Source organism: Notechis scutatus, chromosome 11 (genome assembly GCF_049901735.1).
Source record: "Notechis scutatus isolate UNSWTSFEM ecotype Mainland chromosome 11, rNotScu1.2, whole genome shotgun sequence".
NCBI classification, from domain to species: domain Eukaryota; kingdom Metazoa; phylum Chordata; class Lepidosauria; order Squamata; family Elapidae; genus Notechis; species Notechis scutatus.
This window is the reverse complement of record NC_142019.1, coordinates 5,905,869-5,931,111: the sequence shown is the minus strand read 5'-3', so window position 1 is coordinate 5,931,111 and position 25,243 is coordinate 5,905,869. Positions and strand designations below refer to the sequence as shown.

At 42.0% G+C, this 25,243-nt stretch overlaps 2 protein-coding genes across 3 annotated transcripts in view; both read right to left on the bottom strand.

The window, feature by feature from the left end:
* Positions 1-1,194: 1,194 nt before the first annotated feature.
* LOC113418289 (NAD(P) transhydrogenase, mitochondrial-like) overlaps positions 1,195-25,243 on the bottom strand; it is a 69,572-nt gene continuing 45,523 nt past the window's right edge. For both annotated transcript variants that reach the window (XM_087972662.1, XM_087972661.1), the window contains exons 15-22: positions 22,332-22,565; positions 20,633-20,793; positions 19,200-19,379; positions 18,455-18,614; positions 16,859-16,940; positions 12,510-12,628; positions 2,725-2,840; positions 1,195-1,535 (exon numbers count right to left, since the gene is read on the bottom strand). In XM_087972662.1, the coding sequence (XP_087828788.1) occupies positions 1,386-1,535; positions 2,725-2,840; positions 12,510-12,628; positions 16,859-16,940; positions 18,455-18,614; positions 19,200-19,379; positions 20,633-20,793; positions 22,332-22,565 (1,202 nt within the window). In that variant the 3' untranslated portion in view covers positions 1,195-1,385. The remainder of the gene's footprint in view (positions 1,536-2,724; positions 2,841-12,509; positions 12,629-16,858; positions 16,941-18,454; positions 18,615-19,199; positions 19,380-20,632; positions 20,794-22,331; positions 22,566-25,243) is intronic.
* Positions 15,529-16,789, bottom strand: LOC148129691 (uncharacterized). Its single transcript, XM_087972856.1, has 3 exons — positions 16,613-16,789; positions 16,159-16,478; positions 15,529-16,120 (listed from the first exon to the last, which is right to left on the bottom strand). The coding sequence occupies exons 1-3, from the start codon at positions 16,787-16,789 to the stop codon at positions 15,529-15,531; spliced, it is 1,089 nt and encodes a 362-aa protein (XP_087828982.1).

The window sequence follows — 25,243 nt, the reverse complement described above, 5'->3', positions numbered from 1 at the left end:
CAAATAAAATTGGTGCCATGAAAAATTGGCAGTCCTGATTAAAAGCTCACAAATGGCCTGTGATGTCCAGAAGATACCATGAGTTATCTTGCTTAATACTTCTAGATATTACAGTCCTTTTTAAATTTCGGCTTTATTTATGGAAGCCAGCATAAGAATTGGCGTTTATGCTTTCCTTGCACACGAGCAGATCATTTGCTCCTAAGATTGTAGCAAAATAACAATTTAAGAAGTTCAAGGCAAAATATGCATTCCTTCCTATAAGATATAAACCTAGCTGTAATCAAACATGCATAGAAGCTACAATAAAGCACATTAGAGGATGGATCACGCATCTTAAATCTTACATGTTCTATAAAGCTGCATATGTAATTCAAATGATAAATACCTTTTGGAGTCATCTATTTAATAAACTAAAAACAACAACCACTAATGCTTTTATTTTCCATAGTTCTATTATTAGAACTATATAGTAATAATAATAATAATTACTAATGTTATTTCCACCATCAAGAGAAGGGCATCGTGGTTTTGTGCAATGATGAAGGCCACTTCCAATGTATGCATTCTGGTATTTCCTGAGAGTTCCATCTCTGTTGCTAAACAGGGGCACTTTGAATTCTTCTAGCAAAGCCACTTTTTAAACTTTATTCCTCATCTGTCTTCCTAACAGGAGAAGTATTACCAGTCTGACAGTCTGAAGCCCCTCAGACCTCGTCTTCAACTTGCACTTCCCAAATCTCTGTTCTCCAAGCCCGTCCATTGCTGTGCTTTGATTGACCATCCTGCCACTTCATCTTCACAAGCTATCACTATTACACCTTAGAGCAGACAAGTCAAACTCTAAATCAGAGGTCTCCAAACTTGGCAATTTTAAGACTTGTGGACTTCAGCTCTCAAAATTCTCCAGCCAGCATAGGGAATTGAAGTCCACAAGTCTTAAAGTTGCCAAGTTTGGAGATCTCTGATCTAGATCCATAGCCACCATTTCCTCTACAAGATCCTTCTCTGTGGTGAGGGAATGTCCTCTCCAGAGGACTACAACTGGCCCAGAAATTATCACTTTTCTCTTTTATTGTACAGGTTGAAAATGTCATAGCAATGTTAGAGAAACAAGTAGATTATGGCATGTATGGATGGACAGATAGAATTTTCACCCATATAAAGACACAGAAAAACCATTCATTTCTCATATGAGTTAGATTCTCTTATTTATCTTTCTAACAATGTATATACATAAGAGGTAAGTCCATTTTCAAAGGATACAAATAATAGGCACCAGCTAGTTAGAAGGTCCATTGATTTCAAGGTCTTCAATAAACACAATCAAAAGGTACATAATAACACTTTCGTCACTGGATGATGTCTTAGAATGACCGGAAGCACTAATGGCTAAAAGAATTTCGAATTTTGCCTTGTAAAGCATCACAGGTTTTCTTTGCGTCTCCAAGCAACATCGAAGTGTTTGGTTTATAAAAAATGGGATTGTCAACTGCAGCGTACCCAACTCCCAGGGTGCGTTTCATGACAATGACCTGGTGGAGAAACCAAATTACATAATAAGAGTGAGTTCAACTGTTTCTTGCCTTTACTCGAAAAAGCTAGTTAAAAACATAGCCTGCCTTCTTAAGAAGTGTACAGTATGCAAATTGGTTAAACCTTTAAATGAGGTTTACACCAACACCAATGCAAGGATGTGTAGAAAAGACTTAACAAAAGTCTAGATTTTTCATTGAGGCAAGAATGAAGGACAGAAATTCGCATATTAATATTATAAAATCATAAAGCTAGAAGAGACCATTAGGGTGAGTCCAAACTCCTGCCAGGGTAGGAATTAAATAAAATTGAATTAAATTAATGTCAATTAAATCATTCCAAGCAGATGACTTTGGTAATTGGTTCCAGTGTTGTTGAGTGGCTCTTACTATGAGGAATTTCTACTGCATTTTCCCCCCAATACTCAACCTGAACCTGCCTTCCTGTAATTTAACTACATTGTTCTATGTCCTGCCCAGTAGGATAATGAAGAGCGAGACTTCACCTGCTTCCACCCCTCTTTCTGATATTTGAACAATGCTCTCTTATACCCCATCAATCATCTTTCATGACTAAGCCTATTCTCTCCCCTCAATTCTTCCTCATTGCTTGAATTCTAAAAATACAATATTTCATATCCTGCTGCTTAGCAAAAAGCAGCCACCATATAATCATAAGGACATAAGCAGGGCCCAGCTGGATCAGAATGCATGGCTGTTAAATGCAAAATCTTGCTTATTATACTGGCATATTTTCTAGAGCGCTTTCCAGATTCTCCAGCAACAGATAGCAGTACATTCCCATTTAGATTATTGTCTAATTAAATATCCTCCTCCTTCTTCCCAACTCAGTGTTTTTCTGAGGTCTTTGAGTTCAGCTGTCATCATTTCCTAGCCAACATAACTGTTGACCCTACTGCCAAGACAGCATTATCAACAAACTTTCTGTTGTGCTGTCCCTTGGATGCTAGAATCATTCCTTCTTCCAGTGAAACTGCACCTTGTGTCAATTGGAGGATTTGATGACATCAAAACAAGTATTATAATAATAGCTCACACTGCTGTGAAGGCAACATTTTCATATTTGTGGACAAAGACCCCTTTCTTTTTACATTGTGGGTTAGGTATTCTTTGCTCTAATGAAGGAACAATCGCAACCCTGTGTTCTCAGTTTCTTCTTGTCACTTACTTGTTTAGATTTCCAAACTTCCAATACAGGCATGCCAGCTATAATGGAGTTGGGATCTTCTTGTGCTGCAGAGTTCACGGTATCATTAGCACCAATGACCAGCGTCAAATCTGTGTCTGAAAGTAAGAAGAAAAATGCTTGCAAAAGGAAGACCTTTCAATATGAAAAGCTTCAAAATCCAAGGGTGCCACAGTCACATTAAAAAAAAAAAAAAAACAACCTAAATCAGGGAAGCTCTAACGTTATTTCTGAGACTGTAAAAGAAAGCTGGGGAAAAAAGACTGTTAAGTATAGTGAGCCAGCTAACTGGGAAACGGTGTCCTTTGCATGTTGCTTACACCAGGGGTCCCCAACCACCGGTCCGCGGACCGGTACCGGTCCGCGGAACAACTCCTACCGGGCCGCTGGCTTGCTGGGCGCCGCCATCTTTTTATGAAAAAGTGCTTCCGGTGAGCTTTTCCGGTAGAAAGCTCACCGGAAGCACATTTTCATCAAAAAGATGGCGGCCTTAGCGCTCCGTGAGCTTTTCCGGTAGAAAGCTCACCAGAAGCATGTTTTCATCAAAAAGATGGCGGCGCCAGCGCTTCGGTGAGCTTTTCCGGGTAGAAAGCCATTTCTACCTGGAAAAGCTCACAGCTGGCGCCCTTATTTTTTGATGAAAAATGCTTCCGGTGAGGTCACCGGAAGCACGTTTTCATCAAAAAGATGGCGGCGCCCAGCTGATGCCGGTACCGGGCCGCGGCGTAAAAAGGTTGGGGATCACTGGCTTACACTACTATTTGTCTGCAGAAATTGTGGCTTGTGAATAGTTTTCCCCTTTTCATGGAAAGGCTTCTAAAACAAGATCTATGCAAAATAACCCATGAGTAAAATCAGATACAGGATATCCAAAATGGACTGGGCTACGTAGCTCAAAAGCAAAGTAAGGTTCAGGACAAACCAAGTAAATGTCATTCCTCACTTTCTGATCCTCAGTTGTGACCTAACTTATCTCTTCCCCAAAGTGACCAAGTTATCCCACTTCACAGCAACCTAGACCAGAGGTGGTATTTAGCTGGTTCTGACCAGTTCTGAAGAACCGGTAGCGGAAATTTTGAGTAGTTCGGAGAACCGGCCAATACCGCCTCTGACTGGCCCCTCCCCCATCTATTCTCTGCCTCCCATTGAGTCCCAACTGATCGGCTGGGTCTCCTTTTGTTGCCCTGCACAGGTGAACGAAGCTGGAAAGCAGGTTAGTGGGGTGGGGAGGGAATGGGATTTTGCAATAACTTTCCCCCAGGTGTGGGGAGGGAATGGAGATTTTGCAGTATCCTTCCCCTGCCATGCCCACCAAGCCATGCCCACCAAGCCACACCCCACCCACCAAGCCACGCCCACAGAACTGGTAATAAAATTTTTTGAATCCCACTACTGACCTAGACTAGGCTGAATAAAAACACGTGGGCTTAAGACTGAGTGGTGATTCCCATTGTGGATATCCTCAATCCTATATTGACTAAAGTGAGTGTGGTAATATAACCTATTGATCATTTTATCATTTTCTGTAAGGCCTTTGTATAACTAGCAGTAAGTCTAGGAAGATGTGGGCATTCTTGGTGGGGGTAGGAGTATCTTTGCTCAGAGTGCCTCATTCTGTTTTGATTCTGCCAGTTTAGAAGGAATAGGAAAATGGGTGAAAGTTCAAGGTACAAGATACACAGTTGTGCTTTCTCATGGGACTTTCCAAACTTTCCCATGAGACTTTCCGTGGCTGTATGATCTCACCCTAGCAAGGTAACATCTGGGACTTTCCAAGATTGTGTGTTCTCATGCTGGTGAAGTAATCTCCTGTTGAGGTCATTGTTTTCTGAATATGCATACTGTATATTTTGCTTGTGTGTTTTCTCAATAAATACTGCTACCTGAGTTCTCTCAGGGTTGGCATTTTCTCAGAGACAGTTCCCTGTGTCTCATTCAAATGTCAAACCACCATAAATGGTGACCCCGACGTGATAGCTTGGAAGGCTATACGTTTCCCGCATCCTATACTCATCGTCGCGGACGTCGACTGGGCCCTCATCTTCTTCGCTGGCGAAGATAGATTCTTTCGTGAGTATGGGGGAGATCTCTCGAAGGCTCAGAAAGAGCACATCAGGGAATTGAGAGGGATCATTGGGAATAGTTTTGGGTTTGGAATTGGCAGTAGGGGTTGTGCTGTAGGAAAGAAAGAAATTGAGGACTTATTACAGTATGTTTGGAAAAATATTAAGTCATATCCGGAGGGAGGTAGTATTAAAGTAGAGTCCTGGAAAAGATAGGGAAATTTTTGCACGAGGAACCCGTGCCCCTTCTTCAATTTTGTTAACCTGGAGAGTGATTATGGATGCATTAGCTACTTATGAACAACCGCTCCTATCACCCCCGAAGAAGGTTTGCCGCTTTACCATGCGGTGCGTTTGTTGCCGCCGACGGCACCTCCAGATAAATCTGGGGGACTGTCCGGCGCTAGCAATACTTTGTCAGAGGATAAGAGTTTACCTTTAAGGGTTCAGGTGGATGCAGTTACTGCAGCTATTCAAGAAGCAAAGAATAGAGGGGAACTATCAGGAGATGATTTGGTGGAGTTTGGAGTAGAAGTTCAACTTAATCCAGTAGAAATTGTCATGGATGCTGCATTAAATCCGCAGCGGGAGTGGAAGCCTTTACAGCTCAGAATTTTGAGGAAGTTAAGCAAGCAGCAAAAGAATATGGTGTTAGAACGCCATATACTCAGGCATTGTTAGAAGCAGTTGGTTATGGAAATAAAATGATTCCGGCTGACTGGAAAGCTCTGTTGAATATGATTTTAACTCCAGCTCAATATTTGGTGTTAGATCAGAAATGGAGACAGCTGGCAGTCAGAGGGGAACAGCAAATGTTACCCCAGATCAGCTTTACGGAGCTGGTAATTTTACAACAGTGGAACAACAGAGAGATGGTATGCCTGAGGAAGGGTTCATTCTTCTCCCACAAATAATTTTTCAAGCCATAGGGTCTCTCCCTGACGGCGAAGGTGGTGAAAGACCTTTACTAACATCAAACAAGGGAACAATGAACCCTATGAAAATTTCATTAGCAGACTGAAATTGGCTATTGAAAGACAAATTGATAATCAATTCGCCCAGAAAGAGTTGCTTTTTAAGTTAGCAGTAGAACAAGCTAACACAGATTGCAAAAAGATTTTAAATCCACTGGTAGCAAGTGGGGAGCGAGAAATCGCAGATTTGATTAATGCATGTAGAAAGGTAGGAAGTCAGTCTTTTAACATGGAAACTTTAGCTCTGGCTTTACAAACAGGACATGCTCAAAAGGGAATTGTTTCAATTGTGGGAAGCCTGGACATTTTAAAGCGCAATGTCGGGCTCCTGGAGGAGGTCAAAGTCAGCAGAATAAGAGATCAATGGGACAGGGTGTTCGTCCTAAATCAGTGTGTCCAAAATGTAAGAAAGGATACCATTGGGCAAATCAGTGCAGACTTCATTCGGAGGAAAAAACTAGGAAGCAGGGATCAGGGCATTCTCCCTACTCTAAAGAGTGAAGTAATGTCCGAAGGGTTGGAACCACCAGAGAGAGGTACAGCTACTAAAGGTTCAGCAGGAATTGATCTTCCATTAGCCGAGGATTTGGAATTGGGGTTTCCGCATGTAGTTTGTTTGGGCTCAGCGGTTTCTATGGTCCGTTGCCTCCGGCTTCTGTGGGTCTTCTTCTTCCTAGATCATCGGCTCATAGGCGTCAATTGTTTGTGGTTCCTGGGGTTATTGATTCGGATTATGAGGGTCAGATCAAAATTCAGGTTCACTCACCTGTCCCTCAATCTTTGAAAAAAGGGGATTGTTTTGCACAGCTTATAGTTTTGCCATCTATGTCTTTGGGAGAGTCAGATGGAATTTGTCAGGGTGGATTTGGATCTATGGATAGGGAGTCTAGTGTGTTTTCTATTATGCAAGGTATTAGGCAAAATGACAAACCAAAATTAACTCTTTTGGTTGAAGGCAGAAAGTTTACTGGAGTGCTGGACACTGGAGCAGATGTCTCTGTGATCAGTGAAAGTGAGTGGCCTAGGGAGTGGCCGACAGATCCTACACCGTCTGTTCGAGGAGTCGGAGGACTTCAAGGCGCACGGGTTAGTAGGAAGATTCTTAGAGTTAAAACACAGCAGGGAGGGGCTGTTGCATTTGTCCAGCCGATTGTTCTGCGCCTTCACGTTAACTTGTGGGGCAGAGATTTGATGCAACAGTTTGATACAAGGGTTGTCATTCATGATGACTGAACACCCACCTGTGGAGTTATTAAAATTACAACTACTCCAACAGGAGCCAGTGTGGATAGACCAATGGCCTTTGACTAGTGAGAAATTAGTTCATTTACATGAATTGGTTCAACAACAATTAGAAAAAGGACATATAGTGCCTACCACTAGTCCTTATAATTCTCCAGTTTTTGTTATCAAAAGAAATCTGGAAAATACAGATTTTTACATGATCTGAGGAGCATAAATTCTATATTAAAGCCAATGGGTCCACTTCAGTGTGGAACGCCTAATCCTAATTTAATACCTGATGGATGGAATATAAGAGTGTTAGATTTGCAAGATGCTTTCTTCTCCATTCCTTTGCACCCTGAAGATGTAGATTTGTTTGCTTTTACTATTTTGAGTATAAATCAGGGGCAGCCCGCTAAGCGATATGCATGGACTGTCCTTCCGCAGGGAATGTTAAATAGTCCTACAATGTGTCAAATGTTTGTGGATTGGGCTTTACAACCTTTTCGGAGTAAATTCCCGGATTGGAAGGTTTATCATTATATGGATGATATTTTGATAGCTGCTAATGTTTCTGATGATGCCATGAATTCTGCTGTCATTCTTTTAACTGCTATACTAAAGGAGAAAGGCCTAATAGTTAGTCCTGAAAAATTGCAAAAAGAATATCCTTTTGCCTATTTAGGTCATAAATTATTCCTGAGTCACATTACACCCTTGAAATTGGAATTTGTTCTTCCTAATCCTTTAACCTTAGTGGGTTTACAACAATTTTTGGGTCATATAAATTGGATCAGGCCATATTTGGGTTTAACTACTCTTCAATTAAGTCCTTTGTTTCAAGCTTTGGCTAGTGCTAAACAAGCATCTGACATAATAACCTTAAATGAAGAACAAAAAGGGATTTTGTCATTGATTGAACAAGTTTTAAGCCATAGATGGACAGATAGATGTTTGCTAGATTGTCCATTATCAGTGATTTTAATCTCAGAACGAAGGGCTACTGCATTGATAGTTCAGGTAAAAGAAAAAACTGCTTTAAGGATTTTGGAATGGATTCATTTGTCTCATACACCATCGAAATCCATAAATTGTATCACAGAACAGCTTGCTGATATTTTTAATCGTGCTCGTCAGCGCTGCAAGGCTATTGCTGGTATGGAACCAGTAACATGTTATGTTCCTTTTGCTTTAGCTACCTGGGAACAGATGATTTGCAATAGTGAGTTTTTGCAGGTTTTGGTACATTCTTGGCCAGGGAAGTTTTCTTGTCATCCTCCAGCCGATCCTAGGCTATCTTTGTATAAATCAGTCAGAATTAATTTAGCAAGTCTTTTTGTAACTCAGCCTATATCAGATGCTCCTACAGTTTTTACTGATGGAGGGAAAGTTTTTGGTGCTTGTGTTTGGAAAGATAAATCTGGAATTTGGCATACAAAAGTGACATCAGAGCAGAAGTCTGCCCAGCAGGCAGAACTTGCTGCTGTAGTTTTATTTTTCAAAATTTTCACAATCAGGATTTTAATTTAATAGTGGATTCATTGTATGTGTATAATTTGTTACCCTTTGTAGCAGGTTCTTATTTGTCTCCTGGAATATCACCTGATATTTTAAGATTGCTTTTGTTGTTACAAGGATGTTTGGAGCAGCGTGTGAATGTGTGTTTTGTTGCTCACATTCGTAGTCATAGTAATTTGCCTGGAATTTTATCACAAGGTAATGCCAAAGCTGACAGTGCTGTAACTTCAGTCCTCACTGTCCAGCCATGGGATAGTCATAGTTATTTTCATCAAAACGCTAAAGCATTGGCACAGCAATTCAAACTTACTACTGCAGAAGCTGCTGCCATAATTCAACAATGTCCAACTTGTTCAAAGCAGGGCACGAATATCCCTATGGGAGTTAACCCCAGAGGGTTGAAACCTTCAATGATTTGGCAAATGGATGTTACTCAATATCCGCCATTTGCGCCCTGGAAATATATACATGTGACTGTGGATACTTACTCAGGATTTTTAATGGCTACCCCTCAAAGAGGTGAGATGGTTAAACATGTCATCAATCATTGCATTAAGACTTTTTCAGTTGCTGGTACACCTAAAACTTTAAAAACTGATAATGGTGCGGCTTATCGGAGCACCGGTTTTGATCAGTTTTGCAAACAATGGTCTGTGGAACATAAATTTGGCATTCCATACAATTCTACTGGGCAGGCTATTGTAGAACGTCATAATTCCACGCTCAAGACCATGTTGACTAAATTAAATAAAAAAGGAGGGAAGCTCCTGGGGCTTCCGGCGATTCAAGATCAATTAAATCTAGCTTTATATACTTTAAATTTTTAAATTTGTCTGGTAACCCCCTGCGGCGCGGCCAGCAGGCATTTTTCTTCTCCTTCTACAGATGCGGTGAGACCTCGGGTGTTGGTGCGGTTCCTTCCGGATCCGGCATGGGTTCCTGCTGAGCTGATAACGTGGGGACGTGGTTATGCAGCAGTTGAACATCTTGGTCAAATTCGTTGGGTTCCTGGTCGGTGTGTTCGGCCTGATCATTCGCAGGCACCTGTGAAGGAAGTTTCGGAGGAGCAGGATGGTGCATCTGTGGTTCCTGATCCTGTTGATTCTGCCTAATCTGTCCTGGGCTGCTCGGGTGCGGAGAGAGCAGCGACAGCATGTTCAGCGTGCCGGAGATTTGGGCGATGATTTGTGGACCGATAATAATTACATTAAAGATTTGCGCACAACTGCCAAAAACTTGAACATCACCAATTGTTGGTTGTGTATGCACCTTCCTGGGAGAGTGGGAGAAGGACTGACTCTACATGGAGTTCCATTTAATCGGTCTACTTTGCAGACCGGAAAGCATAACATTTCATATGCCATGAACTTCACAGTCAAGGTGAAGACTGCACTGCAGTCTCCAGCACATTTATGTTTCCAAAACATTACAAACTCACAATTCTTGGGGAATCATAGTGTCTGCAATTACACTATTAAGTGGACAAATGGTTCAGAGAACAACATAATTTGGGTAAATGGGAAAAATGAGTCTGACGCATTTGGCCAGTATCAATATCTAGACATGAAACAGCTGATGCAAGCGGCAAGTCAACAAGGTTATGTACAGCTGGAAGGGTTTTGGTTTTTATGTGGACTGTGGGCATATCGACAAATCCCTGCAAATTGGTCAAGGACATGTACTTTGGGGTTTGTCATTCCGGTTATCTATAAGTTAGATACATTACCTCCTGAGGTTCGGATCCGAAATCGTCGGGAATTGGATTCGGGTCTAACCATGGGAGGTAATCTATGGACACAAATTTCTCGAGGTCTTATCCCACCTTTGGGAATTGCTATGAACTATAGAGATATTCATATTTTAAATAATTTTACTGTTGCTATGTTTAATGATACTATAAAGAATATTAAGATGATTAATGTAGAAATGTCTGAAATTCGTACAGTTACTTTGCAAAATCGATATGCTTTAGATATTATGTTAGCTGCTCAAGGAGGAGTTTGTGCTTTAATTCATTCGCATTGTTGTGTTTTTATACATAATTATGAGCCAAACATTACAAAAACTGTTCAGGACATGGAAGATCGTATTGCTCAGCATCAATCTGGAGCTGATGGGTTTAATGCATCATTCTGGGACAGTCTGTGGTCCTGGCTTCCTGATGGATCATGGTTTCGCTCCTTATTGCAAGGGGTTGTTATTATTATTGCTATATGTATCTTATTATGTTGTTTTATTCAATGTATTCCTAATCTATTACAAATGTGTACCTCAGTCTTCCGGCGTGAAGGATCAGGTCATGAGGGAACTGTGTACTATGCCACTAAAACACCCCCTATCTTTGAATAAATAAAAAAGGAGGAATGTGGTAATATAACCTATTGATCATTTTATCATTTTCTGTAAGGCCTTTGTATAACTAGCAGTAAGTCTAGGAAGATGTGGGCATTCTTGGTGGGGGTAGGAGTATCTTTGCTCAGAGTGCCTCATTCTGTTTTGATTCTGCCAGTTTAGAAGGAATAGGAAAATGGGTGAAAGTTCAAGGTACAAGATACACAGTTGTGCTTTCTCATGGGACTTTCCAAACTTTCCCATGAGACTTTCCGTGGCTGTATGATCTCACCCTAGCAAGGTAACATCTGGGACTTTCCAAGATTGTGTGTTCTCATGCTGGTGAAGTAATCTCCTGTTGAGGTCATTGTTTTCTGAATATGCATACTGTATATTTTGCTTGTGTGTTTTCTCAATAAATACTGCTACCTGAGTTCACTCAGGGTTGGCATTTTCTCAGAGACAGTTCCCTGTGTCTCATTCAAATGTCAAACCACCATAGTGAGTATTAACCCAACGCCTAGAAAATCTTTGTTGCATGTAAAGCACCACTCCCTTTCCATTCTCTCTCTCTCTCTCTCTCTCTCTCTCTCTCTCTCTCTCTCTCTCATTTTTATGGGTTCTGTTTCTGCTTGTATGTGTGCTTGGTAGGGAGCCTGTTTGAAATCTGTAGATTTTGCATGAATCTGTTCCATCTGAATTCGGCTGCTCTTGCAGTTTGGAGAGATTCCATATTGGCATATTAGCCTGACAAGCCTAAGCCGTTGAATTCATTGCTGCGATGCTAATTTGAAAATTTATTTCTGGTCCAGGACTGTCACGAGTCCCTTGCTGAGCCATAAAACCTGACCTCCCAAAGAGATGTCAAAGACAATTGCCTCGTCTTCTGATGGACTGCCTGAGAAAACAGACCACCTTTGAAGTCAGATGAGAAAACTTTGGAACTGAAGTGCTTCTAGCATCCAACATAATATGGCCAACTGTCAATCTCAGAGGACTTTTTCAGGCATCCATTCAAGAGGTTGCTTCAGGTGTGCAACTGGTTCAAGCTGGAAGGAATTCCTACGGTAGGTGCCAATTTCCAGTGTAGGGTTATTAGTAGGATCAAATGGGCAGAAACTGAGTTTATTTGCCAGTACAGTAGCTTGCAGGAGGGGCTAAGAGCAAGTGAGGTGCAGATTGCCTAGGAAATAATAATTATAGGGGAGAAGTAAACAGCAGGGGCAAGAGGAAAATATAATTTCTCATACAGCAACATCAATTTCACAATGACTGGATCTCCAGATTCAGCTAAAGACACTGAGCTGTGGTGGCGCAGTGGTTAGAATGCAGTATTGCAACCTAACTCTGCTCACTGCCAGGAGTTCGATCCTGATAGGGTCAAAGTTGACTCAGCCTTCCTGCCTTCCAAGGTTGGTAAAATGAGGAGCCAATTGCTATTGCTATTGCTATTTTGCAACCTGAAGAAAACACCATATCTGCTCCTTCTTTTCTGTGTATAAAAGCCATCATTTGTTGATGAGCGCTTCATCGTTCTTCGGCCTGACTCCAAAAACAGATAAAAATTAATATTCTTGGGTGGCTGCAATGTAATGCAAACACTAAGCCGTAGTTTGGTTCGATTTTTCATTCTCCTCATTCAGCCCTTATTCCCTACCTGGAAAATCTTCATTAATCTCGTCCATTTCCAAGACAACATCATATGGCACACCAGCTTCTGCCAGGAGGACATTCAGCTGGCCTGGCATTCGGCCCGCAACTGGATGGATGCCAAACCTGCAACCCCCAAAATGGAAGAAATGCTGAACTAATAAAGGAGGATTGAGCCAAGTTGGCTGCATGGTGCAAATGAAAGGTGATGGGGCCAAACGCCAGTTTGCCTCCAACTGACCCAAGTGTGTCAGAAGGTCACAAGGGAAGGGCACAAGGCAAATGGTTGGAATGATTTGTTTCTCACAGTCCTGCAAGGCAGGTTGGACAAATCAAGATCGCTGTTCTTTAATACCAATCTTCATAACTCAACAGAGATGTTTCAGCAACTACTACAACGTGCAGCAGGTCTAAAGACTGAGAAATGGGGAGATATCAGACAAGGGTCATAGAAAGGGGAGAGATGCTACATCTTCTCTCCTGTAAGCAAGACAAAAATAGCTACTTTGGCGTAGTAGTTAGACATTAGGCTTGAAACCAGGAGACAGTGAATTCTAGTCCTGCCTTAGGCATAAAACCCCCTGAGTGACTTTGGGCTGGTCACTTTCCAAAATGTTGCCAAAATGCTGCACAGATTTATCCAGGCATTCACCAGGATTCAACACTGACTCAAAGGCATCAAAGCATCAAAAACAAAACAAGTAGGAGAAGCATTCCTAGAGAGGCAATGGCAGCACGGTTTTGAGACTTTCCTCCTTAGTCAAAAACAATATTCCGCCCCCCTGCCCGCCCGCCCCCCAGTAAAACTATACAACTGCCATTTTGTTTTTGTTTTAAATTAAAGACAAGTTTCATTTGGATTTCTAGGATTTGGCATTGTTAAAAACAATGAAAATATAAGACATAAATTTAATAATAATTCGAGTACCACATATAGGATCTTGGCTATAGCCTCTGCCATCTGTGATCAACAATAAAAGCTCACTTTGTCTTGAAAGACAAAATAGTTCCAACAAGTTTTTGGGAGATATTTTTTTTTTTTGAAAACATTCTCATTTTAGAATAGCTGGCACTAAGATTCCTGCTTGTAATGCCATGCAACACAAAGGGAGGCTTAATTTTTATTTATTTATTCTATTTGCATACCCCACTGGAGAAAGGCTCAAAGCATTTTGCAAACCTTCAGTTAAACAACTATAGGACTGAAACATCCCTGCTTTTGATAGAAAGATAGATAGATAGATAGATAGATAGATAGATAGATAGATAGATAGATAGATAGATAGATAGATAGATAGATAGATAGATAGATAGATAGACAGACAGATAGATGATAGAATGACAGACAAACACCCCTGCTTTTGATTGCTAGATAGATAGATAGATAGATAGATAGATAGATAGATGATAGAATGACAGACAAACACCCCTGCTTTTGATTGCTAGATAGATAGATAGATAGATAGATAGATAGATAGATAGACAGATAGATAGAAAGATAGAGATAGATAGACAGACAGACAGACAGACAGACAGACAGATAGATAGATAGACAGATAGAACATCCCTGCTTTTGATAGAGATAGATAGATACCGTGTTTCTCCAACAATACGGCCTCCACCAATAGGAAGCCCCACCATGTTTTATTGGCATAAAATCAAATTAAGCCCCTCCCCCAAATTAAGCCCCATATTAAACATGCGAAATGGGGGAGAGCAGGGGGGCTTGTCGTTAGTAAGTACTTTTGTTGCATGCCCGGATATGGTGCTGCCTTCGTTGGTGGGGCACTTCATATCAGGAGACCTTTCACCGTTGCTTCTCCCTTCTCCCTTGCTACCCCTTCTCCCTTGCTGCCATGGCGTTTGGCGCAGCCATGTGCGGCCAGTCAGGGCTCCTCCCTGCAACCGGAGCCCTGAGGAGACACTTCCCAGCTCAGCGCTCCCGTCTTCCCTTTGCTTTTGAAGGTAAAGCGAATTATTTTACAAAGCCTCCCCTGCCGAGAGGGCAGCCCAACCACGTGGGAGGCTAATTTCCGGGCCTCTTCCGTTCCTCCCGACCTCCCTACGCTGCGCGCCTCTGACGCGCCGCTCCCTTCAGCCCAGCGAGCTCTTCCACCTCAAAGAAAGGCCAGGCGGGCAGCTGCAGAGCAGCAGCAGCGGGTCTGAGCCGCTCACAGCGGAAACAGCCACCACCCGTAGCCCGGCGTGGGGAGAACGAGGAGGTTAGCGCCGCCAGCCCGGCGCGAGATTTGGGAACGAGGGGCAGGAGGAGGCACGCACACACCTGCGGCTCACTTTCCCAGCTTTGCCCAGCCCTTACGGCTCTGGCGCGGCCCTGGCAGGATGAGCGGAGGGTCCGGCGGGGAGGTGCTCGCTGCCCGCCAGGGCCGCCAGAGCCGTAAGGGCTGGGCAAAGCTGGGAAAGTGAGCCGCGGGTGTGTGCGTGCCTCCTCCCTGCCCCTCATTCCCAAATCTCGCCCGGGCTGGCGGGCGCTAAGCTCGCTCGTTCTCCCACGCCGGGCTACGGGTGGTGGCTGTTTCGCTGCGGCGGCTCAGACCCGCTGCTGCTGCTCGCAGCGCGCCCGCCTGGCCTGGCCTTCTTTGAGGTAGAAGAGCTCGCTGGGCTGAAGGAGCGGCGCGTCAGAGGCGGCAGCGTAGGGAGGTCGGGGAGGAACGGAAGAGGCCCGGAGATTAGCCTCCCAAGTGGTGGGCTGCCCTCTCGGGCAGGGGAGGCTTTGTAAAATAATTAACTTACCTTCGAAAGCAAAGGGAAGACGGGAGCGCCTGAAGCCAAGTGTCTCCTCAGGGCTCCGGTGAGGGAGGAGCCCTGACTGGCCGCATGTGGCTGCGCCAAGCGCCGCGGCAGCAAGGGAGAAGGAAAGCAACGGTGGCCCGAACCCGAAGGTCTCCCGAATATCAAGCTGTCGCCGCCGCCCACCCACCCGAGGATGCAAGGGGAGAATTAAGTCACCCCCGAAAAGACGTCCTAGCCGTTTTTTCGGGGTCAAAAAATAAGGCCCGGCCTTATTATGTGAGAAACACGGTAGATAGATAGATAGATAGATAGATAGATGATAGAATGACAGACAGACAGACAGACATAGATAGATAGATAGATAGATAGATAGATAGATAGATAGATAGATAGATAGATAGATAGATAGATAGATAGATAGATAGAACATCCCTGCTTTTGATAGATAGATAGATAGATAGATAGATAGATAGATAGATAGATAGATAGATAGATAGATAGATAGATAGATAGATAGATAGATAGACAGACAAACACCCCTGCTTTTGATTGCTAGATAGATAGATAGATAGATAGATAGATAGATAGATAGATAGATATAGATAGATAGAACATCCCTGCTTTTGATAGATAGATAGATAGATAGATAGATAGATAGATAGATAGATAGATAGATAGATAGATAGAACATCCCTGCTTTTGATTGATAGATAGATAGATAGATAGATAGATAGATAGATAGATAGATAGATAGATAGATAGATAGATAGATAGATAGATAGATAGATAGATAGATAGATAGATAGATAGATAGATAGATAGATAGATAGATAGATAGATAGATAGATAGATAGATGATAGAATGACAGACAAACACCCCTGCTTTTGATTGCTAGATAGATAGATAGATAGAGAGAGAGAGAGAGAGATAGATAGATAGATAGATAGACAGACAGACAGACAGACAGACAGACAGACAGACAGACAGATAGATAGATAGATAGATAGATAGATAGACAGATAGATAGATAGATAGATAGATAGATAGATAGATAGATAGATAGATAGATAGATAGATAGATAGATAGATAGATAGATAGATAGATAGAACATCCCTGCTTTTGATAGATAGATAGATAGATAGATGATAGATAGATAGATAGATAGATAGATAGATAGATAGATAGATAGATAGATAGACAAACACCCCTGCTTTTGATTGCTAGATAGATGAGATAGATAGATAGATAGATAGATAGATAGATAGATAGATAGATAGATAGATAGATAATAGAGAGAGATGAGAGAGAGATAATAGACAGATGATAGATAGATGATAGATAGATAGGTAGATACAGGTACAGGTACAGATGCAGATACAGGTACAGGTACAGGTACAGGTACATGCACAGGCACAGGTACAGATACACAGGTACAGGTACAGGCACAGGCACAGGTACAGGTACAGATACGGATACGGATACGGATATTTATACGGATACAGATATAGATATAGATACATAGGTGACACATCATTAAATCAAAATATAAGTTAGTACAAACCAGCGTAATTTATTTACATCAACAATGGCATTTACTTGCCTGACTTTCTTTCCTTGTTCGTTCAGCATTTTCACCATGTCAGCAATGGGGTATTGAGCTTTAGCTGCACATAAACCCCAACCTGAAGTGAGGGGGGAAAAAAGCTATCAGAACATGGAGAGTGTACCCAGAGGCTGTTGAGAGAACACCGAGTGCAGAAGAAACATGCATTAAGGCCAGGAAAGTGTTACAAAGAGCATCAGACCAGACAGAATAACAGAGTTGGAAGGGACCTTGGAGGTCTTCTAGTTCCAACCCCCTGCTTAGGCAGGAAACCCTGCACCACTTCAGACAAATGGCTATCCAATCTCTTCTTGAAAACTTCTAGTGTTGGAGCATTCACATCTTCTGGAGGCAACTTGTTCCACTGGTTAATTGTTCTCACTGTCAGGAAATTTTTCCTTAGTTCTAAGTTGCTTCTCTCCTTGGTTAGTTTCCATCCATTGCTTCTTGTCCTACTTTCAGGAACTTTGGAGAATAGCTTGACTCCCTCTTCTTTGTGGCAGCCCGTCAAATTTTAAAGTTCTTCTTTAATGACCAATCCTTTGTATATCTGCTTTGTAGTAAAAGATGGTTATCTCCTAACCCATCTAGTAGCGATAGAAAGAAGCTGCCATGAGTTCGTGAGTTCAGGCAAGAATGAAGAAAACTCCCCCAACCCCTTGAGTGTCAATTTAGTGGCCAATCAGGAATACAGATGTGGCCACGTGACATGAACTACATTTCCCAGGATACCTTTAACTACATTTACCATGATGCATTCCCTTAAGGGGACAGCTCATAATTCCTAAGTAACTATCCAATTCCCATAGACTGGCTGGGACAGCACACTTTCATTAAACTAGACATAGTCCCACCATCAGTTATTTACTCCACGCGGGACAGGAAGAAGGGAAAGGAGACACAGACTTAGTTGCAAGACTGATGTGAGGTAATGGTATATGAGAATGACCTTGGGAGACAGGAGGAACAGCTACGGACTAAGCAACAATCCATTATGAAGCAGTTCAGCCTGTAGCCAACATCTCAGAAAGGATTCTTTCTAGTTTTTAGGATTGTAAAAGTGAGGATGGAGAGATGCAGTTTCAGACTTTCAAGAGTCTGCTAGTGTAACCTTACAATTAAGATAGAACTAGTACTTCTCGGTGTGGTTCTTGTCTGAACTAATTCACAAGATTGACATGTGAGTCCTAAAAAGTAGACCAGATCAGGGGTTCACTCAAAATATGTGAATTGTCATCACAGTTCTGCCGCAGTGAAAGGCTTTAATCTGTTTGAGTCTAAGAAAAAATAGGGTTGGCATAGAAGACAATGATGGTGGACCCCACTCATGAAGCAAGGCCCACCCAAAACATGGTTCAGTATCTGCAATTAAGACAATAAAATCGCTTATTTGTAATAGAATCTCAGGAGTTAAAAGATAACAAAACAAGAGGCCCAGATATAGGATGATTCCCAACCTTTCCCCATTTTCCCTGGTTTACATTCTCCAGAGTTGGAGAAGTATCATTACTGAGGTTCACAGATTGATCAAAACCAAACAAAGCATAGGTAGCTCATGTAGAGATCAGTTTTTGGTTAATTGTTCCCTCTTACCTGGTGTAATGATGATAGAGTTTGCTTCTTTGATCATTTCAATGGCTTGGTCAATCCCAACTTCAGTATGTGTTCCAACTACTTCCATGGGCTTTCCTCCAGCTGTAGATGTTGTACCATATCCACCCAAAATGACATTTGGTAGCGAGCGGTTCATAGCCTGGCCAACCATAAACCATACATTAACCCAAAGCTTCCAGTCATTGAAAGATTCCAATGGATATAAAGCAGGAAACTACTTTAAGCATGCTTTACTCTGTACAGATGTCATGCATATGACAGCTTCAATTCACAACATGGCTTGCAATCCCAGAACTTAATGCCGTACTTCATTCTGACACATGGTTTCAATGTTTAGTATACCATCATAATGCTTAGACGGAAATAAAGAAAATGAGCTATTTTGAAGCAAATGCCTGTTCATAATTAATCCTTTAAGCTTTTTAAATGAGCAACAAGAGCTGCTGACTTTCTACAGGACCCTTCCCCAGCCTGGAACTGCAATTCCAGTAATTGTGTGAATGGGGTCCCAAGAATGTTGAGAGTTGCAATCTACTTGGAGGACACATAAAACCTCTGGAAACATCCAGGCAAGGCTGGAATATGGCTGTCACAATAGGTCCTCCTGAAATCTGTTGTGATTAACAAAGTGGGAGATCCACGAAACAGGATCAACTGAAGAAACACGTCACAACATGGAAAAAAAAAAATGCAGCGGAGCCCACCACAGAGGACCTGACCTTACCACACACATGATGTAAGACAGGATAGCTCCAGAAGAGCCAATCAACGCTCCAACGATTGTCATCAAGTTGTTGTTGAGAAGGAACCCTTCTGCACACAAAGCCCATCCAGAGTAGCTATTCAGCACAGTGATCACCACAGGCATGTCTGCTCCACCAATGGCTGCCGTTAATGTCACTCCCTGTGATTTTTGATGCACCAAAGGAGAAAAGGTAGAGCAGATGTGTATACATTTATGCAATGATATATTGAAGAGCCATGGTGGCGCAGTGTTTAGAATGCAGTACTGCAGGCTACTTCTGCTGCCTGCCAGCTGACTGAAATTTGGCAGTTCAAATCTCACCAGGCTCAAAGTTGACTCAGAGTTAAGAGGGTTCCTCCTTAGCAATTCTCAGAGTCTATCTTTGATAATGATGCAAGTAGTTTAGTTGGACAATATTTATGTCTATAGGTGAGGAACAATAACTCTACATGTCTTTCTTGGTTTTGGAGTCATGGTGGTGCAGTGGTTAGAATGCAGTATTGCAGGTTAATTCTGCTGACTGTCAGCGTTCGATTCTCACTAACTTAATGTTAACTCAGCCTTCCATCTTTCCAAGGTGGGTAAAATGAGGACCCAGATGGTTGGAGGCAAGAAGCTGACTCTGTAAACCATTTAGAGAGGGCTGTAAAAGCACTGTGAAGCGGTATATAAGTCTAAGGGCTATTGTTATTAAGTTTCACTTTAAAATGAAAAGGAGAAAAGCTAATTCTGTACTCTGATCAGCCGCATTCAAACATAGAACTATGAGCAGTATCTACCCTTTTTCTGAATGTAGAGGCTGTTTTCAATACTGGTTCCCCAATGACCAGTGTTCATTAGGTGAAACTAAGATGTGGAACTGGTAAAAGAGACTACTCTGTGGGTTTCCTACAGGAGGCAGGAGACAATCAAACACATTCTAGATAGGCTTCAGCAGGCAATCTCTCTTTTGAGTGTCCAACATATATTCTGGGCATAGCTTTGCAGAAAACCAGAAGGAAGACATCCATTTGCTCTCAACCATCTTCCAACTTATCTTTGCTCCTAAGCCGGTAGACCAGACTAAAGTCATTGCCATGTTTATTTTCTAAGAAAGCTTATGGTATTTATGTGAGACCCAGGGATATTCTTGGAAATAAAAAAGATGCAGAATCCCCCCTGTCATTTTGAATTAAAACAGTCTATAAGAAAGAAGGAAATAAAATTGGGAAGAACTACAACGTCTTACGAGCTTCAAGGCAAGTATCAATATGGCCCTACTCTGCATAGCAAGTTGCCTACCACTGTTCAGGAAGGTTCCAGCTCTTGCCAGACCCTGTTCTTGGGCTGGCTGTGACTTGGCCATCAGTTCATCTCCAGTTTTTCATCTGCCCAATTTAAAGGAATGAGGAGTAAAGTTTTTTGACCCCTACCATTATCGAGGAGAGCCCAGAAACTCCAAGAAGGCAGGCCATGCCTCCTGTATAGCTGGAGTCTAACATAAAATAAATCATGCCTCCTACTGAAGCTGCCATCAGTCCAGCATTCAAATAATGACGGCCAGGCAGGAGAAGAGGAGAAGAGTTCAACAGACCTAGAAAGAAACGAGATGCAATGTATAAAGTCAGCAGTTCATTAACTCTCAGGGTGGGGTGGGCTGAAGATAGGGGGAAGGCCATTTCTTTCCATCAGTATCATGTCCTCTCACTTGCCCAACTGACAGAAATTAAGGATTGACTTATTTGGCTGGGCAGGAAGAGACCCGTTGTGGTGTCATGGGGACGGGCTGGACTAAAACTGGTTAGGAGGTCTTCAAACTAACGATAATCCAAACTAACATTAACACTTGATCCACCATACCAGTCTTTTTCAACCTTAGCAGCTTTGAGATGTATGGACCTCAATTGGCTAGGGAATTCTGGGAGTTGAAGTTGACACATCTTAATATTGCTGAGGGTGAATGTCTATTCTTCTTCATCTTGTGCCATATCCATCACCGGACGTTGGCGATCATATTGGCGATCCTATTTTTATCAACAGCCACATGAAAAAGTGCTGCTGAGTTTTGTCCAAACCAGTTCCTTAGATTTTGAAGTCATTGGGGTTCTTCTTCTGCCTGGACCTTCATTTGCCTTCAATCTTTCCTTGGAGGATTAAATGAAGCACTTAATTACTTAATTAAGTACTTGATTGTAGGAAGTACGATTTCAGCAAGAGAGTGGTCAATGTCTGGAACTCACTACCTGATTCTGTAGTCACATGCTCAAACCCCCACTCCTTTACCTTCAAACTAACCTCTATTGACCTCACCTCATTCCTAAGAGGTCTGTAAGGGGCGTGCATAATCGCACAATCATGCCTACCATCTCTGTCCTATTGTCCCCAATTTATTTATACTTATGTTTATTCCTATTTCTATTATATTGCAAATGTTTGACAAAACAAATAAATAAATAAATAAATAAATAATGAATAATAAAGTATGCTGTATTTTTCTGGGTGTCGCATCCCTTGTCCAAAATACTCTAACTTTCGCTTTTTCATGGTTTTGATGATGTCCCTTGGCTTTCCCAGGTAGCTTATCACCTCCTCATTTCTGATTTTGTCAATCCAACTTATACGTAGTGAATGTCTATGGAGATTCTCAATCATCCAGGTCATGGTTGTCCCAAAAGTGCTTTTCCAAAAGTTAACTGGACTTTCTTGGGGTTTTTTTTTCCTCAAAAAGGTTTTGCTTTTCAAATATTAAAGAAGCTTCTTGGATGAGAATTTTTTTCAAGGGAAAAAACCTAGAAAGTCCAGTCACCTTTTGGAAAGGCATCTTTTGAGACTGGCTGAGGTCGAGAAACGTGGACTATACCATAAAAGGTCCTTTGGTCTGTATGAGCCACATAATATATTGGCTAATACTGTGATACAGAGTCTACTATTCATCAGATCTTGAGATCAAGTCAAAGTTGTTTCAAGAAGTTTGTGGGTGTTTTTTTTTTTAAAGTCTGGCACCAACTTTTATGGAAATTCAGTATGAATAGAATTCCTCTCTCTTAAAAAGCCATTGGTGTCATTAGACTGAGTTCTGCAGACATGATTAAAAAAATTTTTTTAATGCATCCTGACCATGAAAAGACATACCTTGCAGTTTTCCATAGGCTACCAAAGAGCCACTGAAGGTTACACCCCCAATGTAAGTGCCCAGGTAGGCCACAGTTTTGAGAACACTGGCAGATGGATGTAAATCAAGGTGGGGATATTCTATCATGTACTCAGCAACGCAGGTCAAAACGGCTGCCAAACCAACCAGGCTGTGAAAGGCAGCAACCAGTTGTGGGAGGTCAGAGATCTCGATACGTTTTGCAATTGTGAGACCTGCAAAAGAAAGCAGTTGGGATCCAAGGTGAAAACAAATTGATTTTTATGCTTCATCATTCTCTTGAGCCTGTATCAAAAGAGAGTAAAATGTGGACCTTAAGTTCTCTCCCTTTTGAAGTTAAGAAAAAAAAAAGACAGGACTCTTATATTATGGTCTCATTTTAGGGCTCCTTCAAGGTTCATGATTAAATTCTCTAGCATTACAGAGTTCAAGTAGAAAATAGGAGTCCCTTATTTTCATGCAAAGGTTGAAAACAAGGAAAAAAGGGGTGGGGGAGTGGAAGGCAGATCCCTAGCTTTTGTCCTAGTTCAGTGATGGCTAACCTTTTCAGCTTGGTGTGTCGAAAATCGGGAAAAAGTGTAGCCTTCCTCGGGTCGTGTGTCACTTCAAGAAATATCAATAATTTGGTTTATGACGGACTGGGCTGGAGTGATCACACAGGGCTGTGAAACTCGTCTCCCTGGTCTCAGGGCTGCAGGTGCAGGATGTGGGGATCGGAAGGCCACCTTACAGGGCTGTGAACCTCATGGATCTCCTTTCCTCCTGTAGCGTTCCTGAGGTAATGAAACTGACAAACCTCAGTTTATGGCGGTTAAAACTGGTTCTCTGCTGCAAAGATCTTGCGGCAGTGGTGACACCACGCCTCCACGCAACAAGCAGGGAGCAGGGATTGGAGCAGAGCACAGGCAGCCTCTAAATGTGCAGGTTTTCCCCACACCAACAGGCATGTCAGTCAAAGTGCCTCGGCGTGTCACGAGTGACACGCGTGTCATAGGTTAGCCGTCACTGTCCTAGTTACTACTATGGTCTGCAACACGTTAAGAGTTCCTCATCCACTAGGCTTCTACAGAAACCATTCTCTAAAAGTACACAGAGTAAAAGCCATTGACATAAATAATAATGCCCACTTTCTCCTGTTATGTATTTTCCACAATTGGTGTGAAAGTCTTCCTTCTAGATTTATAAACCTGTGGTGGATTGTAGTCTGGATTCCCAAGAGGGAGGGGCTGCATTCTAGAGGAGCAAGACACCCTGAAGTTTAGATAATTTGGCTGGGAGGAAGAGGATTCCTCCTTAGCAATTCTCAGAGTCTATCTTTGATCATGATGCACGTAGTTGCTTTAGTTTGGCAAAATTTCTGTCTATAGGTGAGGAGCAGTAAAAGAAACTGTTCGCAATTAACTCTACATGTCTTTCTTGGTTTTTGAGCTGTGGTGGCGCAGTGGTTAGAATGCAGTATTGCAGGTTAACTCTGCCAACTGTCAGGGTTCAATTCTCACCTGCTCAATGTTGACTCAGCCTTCCATCCTTCTGAGGTCGGTAAAATGAGGACCCAGATTGTTGGGGGCAAGAGGCTGACTCTGTAAAACCGCTTAGAGAAGGCTGAAAAGCACTGCAAAGCGGTATATAAGTCTAAGTGCTATTGCTATTTTGGGGGCTGATTCAAATTTTGGCACAGAGTTCATTTGACTGTTTGGAACTGTGAGCCATGCCAGAGGTGATCTGGTGACCTAATCCTGCAAAGACTGATGTTCCATTCACTTGATCTATTTGTTTTGTTCATCTGAAAGAGAAATATTTTCACTGCATAATTCCTCATGCACCTTTGGACCTACTAAGCTCATTTTCATGGCAGCCATTATGATGCTAACAAATGCAGGTCAAATTTTTCTTTGACCCAAACATTTTTTTAAGAAAAATCATGCATGGCTTGGAAGTGTAGCTAGGCAATTCGGATTCAGCTTCTTCTTTATGAACATATCCACCGTTCTGTGACTTCAAACTTCCTGTCTACTTTTCCACATAATTTCATTTCTCAGATGACTTTAAAAGGAACCAGTTAATTTTGCTGAGTTGATTGAGGAGGAAATGCAATACTGACCCAGAGATCTATTTCATGTGGAAGAATTATCCATATATACAGAAAACACAACAAAGAGGAAAACCGCACACAAATCTTCATGTTGTTATCACATGTTTCACACACCTGGACAGAGGTGCTCTTTCCCATTTTAGACAGCTTGCCCAGTGGGCTAATCTTTAAGCCAGCTTTATTCAGATTGCCCAAGACATTTAAATAAATCATGAGCCTTCTGGCTTTTATGCTTTTACGTTGCATCCGATTGCCCAACGCTTTAAAAACTGTGAACTGTTTTTGTTTTTTAAATGAAAGGTAGTAGATTGTTTTTAGAAATAAATAAGCAAGCAAGCAAGCTGGAAAACCTGATTTTCCACTTGTTGATGCCAGTGGAGGACTAAAATAAGATTTCACACAAATCCGTTTCAGAGCATGTTTACAAGAGTTTGGATTCTGTGAGTAGAGCAGATCCATCTTCGCCCTGCACCCTCCTTGTTTCATGTTAATTTGCAAACCCTGCTGGCGTAAATGAGGGCACCGAGAGAAATTGAAAAGAAGGAAGCAACATGACATTTGTGAATAAACATTACTGACGTGAAAACTACTTTGCATGGCAGCAGTGAGCTGGCACAGTTGGTTCCAGATGAAATGTTTCCTACATTTACTGTGTACACTGCAGTGCTTCATTGTTTTTTTTTCTTACTCAAGAGCTCCACCTCTTGGAATTAAACGTAACTTATGACCCCCCGAATGCAGCACTAGGTGCCAGGGCATCAAGATCATCTTATAAACCCCATGAGCAATCTTGTAAAGGAA